This window comes from Zingiber officinale, chromosome 1B (genome assembly GCF_018446385.1).
Source record: "Zingiber officinale cultivar Zhangliang chromosome 1B, Zo_v1.1, whole genome shotgun sequence".
Taxonomy (NCBI): domain Eukaryota; kingdom Viridiplantae; phylum Streptophyta; class Magnoliopsida; order Zingiberales; family Zingiberaceae; genus Zingiber; species Zingiber officinale.
The window spans coordinates 144,926,740-144,933,823 of record NC_055986.1 but is presented as its reverse complement, the minus strand read 5'-3'; the positions used below and the strand labels follow the sequence as shown (position 1 = coordinate 144,933,823).

The following is a 7,084-nucleotide window of genomic DNA, read 5'->3' as shown; positions in this document are numbered from 1 at the left end:
AAGGCAAGACGTGAAGGATAGGGAGGCATATGAGGGACGCAAGGATGATGGAGGAGGCTAGAAAGCCAGGTCTAGGTTGGTCAGGTGAGGACGAGTACTGAGAGATTGTACTCGGGGCCAAATCCTAAGTTTAGACTTTACTGTAGCAGTACTGTAGCGTTACTGTAGCAGTACTGTAGCACTTGACTGTATGTTTTAGCAGTCGACTGGGTGCAAACAGAATGATTCTGTTCGTTCGGTCAGTGTGGAGCAGTCGACTGCATGTTTTGGCAGTCGACTGGTATCGAGCCGTTGGGATATAATGGTTGAATTTTCACAGAGAGCAGTCGACTGCTAGTTTTAGCAATCGACTGGTAGGCAGGGTTTTCTAACTTGTGGCCTATATAACCAAGCATTGGAAGCTTGGTTAAGGTTGACAAAATTAGTGGTGGTTAATCCTAATTAGAGTCTCTTAGTGCCCAAGTGATCTAGCTTGCTTGTACAAGGTTGTGGCGAGATTTCTCCACCCACAAGGAGCTACACGAGCTAGCTGGAGGTTTTCCGAGGAGTCATCCACCGACGGATCGGGATCGTCCACCTTACGGACAGCCGTGGAGTAGGAGCTTCATCTCCGAACCACGTTACACAACGTGTCATTAGGTTTGCTTCTTGTTTATTGTTTTCTAGGGTTAGCTTTCATTTTGTTTGTTAGTATTTTTGTTTCCGCTGTACACTAATAAGCGTAGGAAGCGACGATTTGGGTGAGATACTATTCACCCCTCTCTAGCGAACGTCAAAGTCCCAACAAAGCCAACCTAGGATCATACTCAGTTCAATTTGATTATATTGACTCAACTCGAGTTTGAGCCGGGTCGAACTTGATTTTTTTTTATTTTAATAAATAAATTAATATGTTATATTATAAATATATATATTATTACTCGTTTATTTGGCTCGACGAGTCACTGAGCCAGTAATAATTAAACTTAAGCTCAATTTGATTTTTAATTAAATCAACTTAGTTTAGTCAACTTTAAATTCGAGTTAAGTTTTGGCCGATCTCTTTGTGAGCGGTTTAATACATTATACCCGTGACCGATCCGGTACATTTATGCCCCTAATTTGAATCCTGAATTTACACTCCGTGCGTACAACGGAGCCTTGTACGTCCATCATTTTTTTTTTTTTAACGCCATTAGCATTTTTCCAACACCTTGGTCAAATTTTCTTATCACGCTAAATCTATCTTGAATATACGTTTCCTTTACGTACATGACAACACTAGTCAATATCTACGTATGATTAGAAAGGTAAGCAACTCAAGGCACTTTCTACAATTTAACCAGCAAGCTATTATTCCTGGAAAATAAATTGAAGGTCCATCCATTTCACTGCAATCCAACGTAGAATCTTTTTATCATGTTAACTCTATAGAATTTTGTTGATAGATTTTAATTCGGGTCGTCACTCATTGACGTGTCGATGACAGAAAGCGAGAGCAATTCAAGAATGATTATCAGGACATCTCTAATATAATCTTTATGAGAGATTTATAAAATTTAAAAAATTAAATAAAATTTTTTAAATCATATAAGGTGAGTATAAGGTTTGAGATATGAAATTTGTAATTAAGAGCCACAGTAAAAATTTAAATTTATTTTTTATTTCAAAATTAATATAATATATATGAAACTATGCAATTCATATTATAAATTTATTTAAAACTTTAATCATTAGAAATATTCTCATCGTTTTGTCCATATATCATTGCGAATTCCTTTGATTGCATCTCCCATAAGAATTTCTTAGTGACATTATAATATAATATAATGCAGTCTGCACATGAATCAGATATCATCTTTAAATCAAGCAATCAATGCCCCTTTGTTTTAATGCCATGGAGCCAACAATATAAATAAAAAATACAATAGCCCAGCATTATAACTGTTTGTTTAAATTATTTTTATTAAAAATTTATTAAGTATATTTAGTGTTTTGTCTTTTATATATATATAATATGATATCTTGCGCGATGCGCACAGAATGTGACTGTGCGCATCGCAGGATATCAACTTTGAGATTTGTTTTATTTTTTTAATTTTTTTTTAAAATTTTGAATAAAATAATAATAAGATTTTATTTTTAAGGTTTACGTTCTCCGATTGAGTTATAATTTGTAAATTTGTTTTAAAAAAATTTTACTTCTAGAATTTAGATTTTCTAACTAGATTATAATATTTAATAAAAAGAAAAATTAAAAATAAAATAAATTTAAATATTTATGGAATATTATAATATATTTAGAGGATATATTGATAGATTAGAGATTTATATAAGGAGATATTGATTTCTTAAAATTAAAAATTAAAAAAAATTAATAGATATTGCCTGTTATTTATTATTATTATTATTTAAAATTTTGAATTAAAAAATTAATTAAAATATTTTTTAAAGATTTTGTTTTAGGATTAATATTTTTTAATTGGGTTATAATTTTCAAACTATTTTTTTTTTAAATTTTATCATAGGTTACATGTTTTCTAATTAAGTTATAATGTTTATAAAAAAAAATAAAATAAATTTAAATATTTATGGAGTATTATAATATGTTTAGGGGATATATTTATACATTAAGGATTTATATAAAAAAAATATTAATTTTTTTAATTTAAAATCTAAAAAAACATTTAAAAAATCTGATATACTGCACGTACAGTTATGCACTGTGCGGCGTACAACCTATCATAATTCTAAATATATATGTGGACCAGACTAGGCTTGCTATTAATTAATTGACTTGTCATTTCTAAATATCTCAATAATTGGTCGGCATCATTGAAGGTTTGGTGGTGGCTAATATAGTTGAAGTTGAATGAACCTGTCTTATTTAGTCCATCTCACGTCCTTTTACATTATTAAAATAAAATAAAATGTAGGGAGAGCTATGGATTGTTTTTATTTTTTAAATTAACATCAAGTATTTAATTTTTACACCGACTGAACTTGAGAATAATCGATTCGGTTAATAGAAATTTTTTATCTGACTATCAAAGTAAATTTGAAGTCCTCACAACTAACAATCCAACCGTCCGACATGTCAAATTTGTCATTCTATTAAAAGAAAAAAATATCATACTGTGCATTTTACTTGTGGATAGAATCATAAATACTTATGAGATTATATAAATATTCTACCCCTACATCATAATCTAAGGCGAAGATTGTTTTTATTAATGGTATGAAATCTGAGATAAGGGTATTGACTTGAAGGTGGAACGTGATCTTTGTACATGCGGATGAAACTGCGGTGTTGAGCGGAAGGACCTTAATTTTTAATTTGCACATGTCTGTTTGTATATATATATTCCTCCATGTTCATATGGGCTATCATCTACTCATAAAAAATATCTAATTCAGCTGAGTAAAAGGAAGTGGAAGTGCACTTATACCCACCACCTTCCGTACTATAGAATGGATTAAGCCATTCGTCGTCGGTTGTGAGGAAGTGTAATTGCCGATGGTTGCCTGATGCAAAGTTGTTGTCGCTTATCTTTGGTAGGAGTGCATCCATTAGTTTTTCCCATTCGAGGGTACCGATCGCGAGTTCAATTTTCTGGTGGACCGACAGGGGAGAATTGGTGCGGGTTATCTGGTTATCTGCAGTAGTAGATCCGAAACCATTGTCTCCTCTGATAGTCTTCAGCAGGTCTACGACTTGGATGACTTCAAGAGTGGATATTCTTTCTAAGATTAACCGCACAATTGCTTCCCCTTTGTTTAACACTAGATTTCCATATGTCATATTAAAAACAAGGATTTTTACTTCACCTCGAAAATCATTGTCTACGACCCCTGCCCCAATCTGTATACCTTTGTGCCGTGCAGCTCCAGATTGTGGGGCTATTCTTCCATAGTATCCGTCAGGTATTACGAACGCTAAGCTAGTAGGTACCATCTCGCATTCACTTGCTTCAATAATATGAGTATGGATGAGAGTTAAATCATACCCTGCAACTCCTGTGATTCTACGTGTTGGAATTGTTGCAGCAGGGTCCGTTTTCATAACATAGAGTACTGTCGGGAATAATATATATATATATATATATATATATATATATATATATATATATATATATATATATATATATATATATATATTTTGTGAAGGAAAAATAATCGAGAAAAGGGAAAAAAATAATTAATAAATCGATGCAAGGGATGTTCATAATTGAAGAAAAATAAATGTGGCCTATCGTTAGGGTGGTAAATGAGTCGAGCTAAGTCGAGTTTTAAGATGTTCAAGATTATTTGATAAGATAATCAAGTTGAGTTTAAAATTAACTAAGCTTTTGAAATTATTGTTCAAGCTTGACTTGGTTTATTTTTTATAAGTTTGAAGTTATATGAAACTTAGCTTGAGTTTGACTTGTTTAGATGTTATCGAGCTCTCAATTCAAGCTTGACTTGAGCTTGGTTCGAGTTTGGCTTGAGCTTAGTTCGAGCTTGACTTGAGATTGGTTCGAACTTGATTCATTTAGATGTTATCGAGCTTTCAATTCAAGTTTGTTTAATTATTTAAAACTTTTAGTTATTTGATTGGTTATTAAGTTTGATAATTTAAACTTATTTATTTATTTTATTTTATTATTTATTTAGCATATTGAAAAAAAATTTTATTAATAAATATGGTTTATAAACATTGTTCACGAACATTGTTTATAAACATTGTTCACGAATGTTGTTCGCGAACGTTAACGAGTTGAACACATATATGTTCAAGCTTATTTGTTTAGTTTAACAAGTTGTTCAAGTTTTTTTTGTTTAATTAATTTTATGTATATTAAACGAACATAAATAAATTCTTATCAAGTCGATTACTAATCTTGTTCATAAACGTTTGATTTATTTATAGTCCCACTTATTAAAAACAAATTGAGTTTATATACACACACAAGTGGTAGTTATATATTCATGGATTAAGTTATGCTCATTTATATTATATTATATTATATTATATATAATTACTAGATTATTATTATTATTATTGGTATTACTCGATGATGATGTAGAATTTGTCCTCTTTATGGATATATATATATAATTACTCGATTATTATTATTATTATTATTTTTTTTTTTTTTTTGATGATGATGTAGAATTTGTCCTCTTTCTTCCACATGTTTTTCAATGTTGCATGCACCAGTGACCTCAATCCCGCGACCACATTTTTCATATACATTTTTCATATGAAGACATTAAAAATTAAAAATGCTTGTTTTTTTTGTGTGCGTGTGTTTTAAGAAATTACAGTATTGCATTATTTCTAAAGTAATTACAGGTGAATATTCTAAACTTTTAATCCCTGAGTCTCTCGCATAGTCTGAAAACGAGTGAAACTTATAAGGGACATAGTTAAGTTGACATTCTAATGAGATGAGCCTTATAAAATTAACAAAAAGTTGATGTCAGGTGTTTATTACTTGTAAGACGACTGAGGTAGGAATCTAGATCGATCCTGAAGTGCTAACTATCTTCGGTCTTACCGTACATAAACAACTTTATTTTTTGTAAGACCTGGCCCTGATAAGTGTGGGTCCGAGGGAGGTAGGATAGAGCAGGTCGGGAATACTTACTTGACCGGTCAATGAGAATGTTTGTCTGGTCAGGATTGTTATGTACTCTTTGTAAATCATCAAACTCATTTTGAACTCATACCTAGAAAGCAAGAAATAAGTAAAAACATTAAGCAGGGAGTAGTTCGGCTTACACAATATACAAATACAAATTACTTAAAGACAGAAAAGACTTCATCGGGCATTTCGTTCAAGATACGACGATGATCCAAGAAGTCTTCGGGGGGGGGGGAGCGGACTTAAGATATCCTTGTTCATACAGTTGTCGTAAGGCCTCTGCCGCACCATAAGCTATGGAGGTCATGAAGCGATCTCTGACCTGAATGCCAAACTCTCTCGAATGGAGGTAGGCCTCTCGCCTTAACCTGCAACGTTCGTCCTCTCTGTTGGTGCAGTGGGGCCGACAAGAGTGGGTGAATTACCTGAAAATATAAAGTATACCCTCCTCAACGATTTCAACTCAAATAGTGCAATAGTAATAAGATGATAAAACAAAAAGGACTTAGAAAGAAAAGACCAGGAATTGACTTGGTTACAACCAAGAAAGTTGTTAATCCAAGGCGATGAAAAGCGCACTAAGAAAGTCTCCTTCTCTGAAGGCGGAGAAGTCTTTTACACACTAACTGCTCAGAACTATTGCTAGGAATGAATACAGAGTTGGATGCTTGAATTAATGAATATTTCCTAGCTCCAGGGGTCTTTATATAGCTCCTGAAAAGTCTATCCCGAGAGTCCAAGGCGCACCCAACAAGGTCCAAGGCACCTCTAACCAAGTCAGCGGATAAAACTTTATCCGCGCTCAAACGGTCACTTTTGACTAGATGAAGACACCTTCATCAAGTCTTGAAGACGCCTTCAAGCTATGATGAAGGCGCCTTGAGCAGTGTTTCCAGCACACTTGCTTCTTTGCTTCAACTTCCGATGTTCCATTCTTTTGGGTGATTCCGGCCAACGAATTAGGGCTCACCCGAACCCAATTTCCGGCCTTCTCCTCGAGCAGGATTTCATCCCGGCTTTACGTCCCTCGAACGTCGCGCACATTATTCTCGCCCACTGGTGTACTCTTCCGCAGCTCTCTCGTCCTTCGGACGCATCGAGCCCGTCGGCTCTCTCCCATACCGTCCTTCTCGCTAGCTGCGTCTTCCGCTCGACTTCCTACGCTCCTAAGCTCCTGCACACTTAAATACAGGGATCAAATAACAAGAATGACCTAACTAACTTGATTGATCACATCAAAACAACCACGGAGTCCAACAATCTCCCCCTTTTTGATGTGCATCAACCCAAGTTCAAGTTAGAGTCAAATAAACAAATAGTAATTTTAAGAAAATTACTAAACTAACATTTTAACACATAAGTTGCAATAATAGAATTTGCATAAAATTTTTTTTTAATTTTCCTAACTCTCCCTAACTCCCCCTAAACTTGTTTACCTAAACTCTCCCCCTTTGATCACAGCAAAAACGGGGAAA

The 7,084-nt window shown here is 33.7% G+C and overlaps 1 protein-coding gene across 1 annotated transcript; it reads right to left on the bottom strand.

Moving 5' to 3' along the window:
- Positions 1-3,370: 3,370 nt before the first annotated feature.
- Positions 3,371-4,042, bottom strand: LOC122043151 (probable deoxyuridine 5'-triphosphate nucleotidohydrolase). Its single transcript, XM_042603636.1, has one exon. It carries the CDS (start codon positions 4,040-4,042, stop codon positions 3,371-3,373), a length of 672 nt encoding a protein of 223 aa, XP_042459570.1.
- Positions 4,043-7,084: the final 3,042 nt, after the last annotated feature.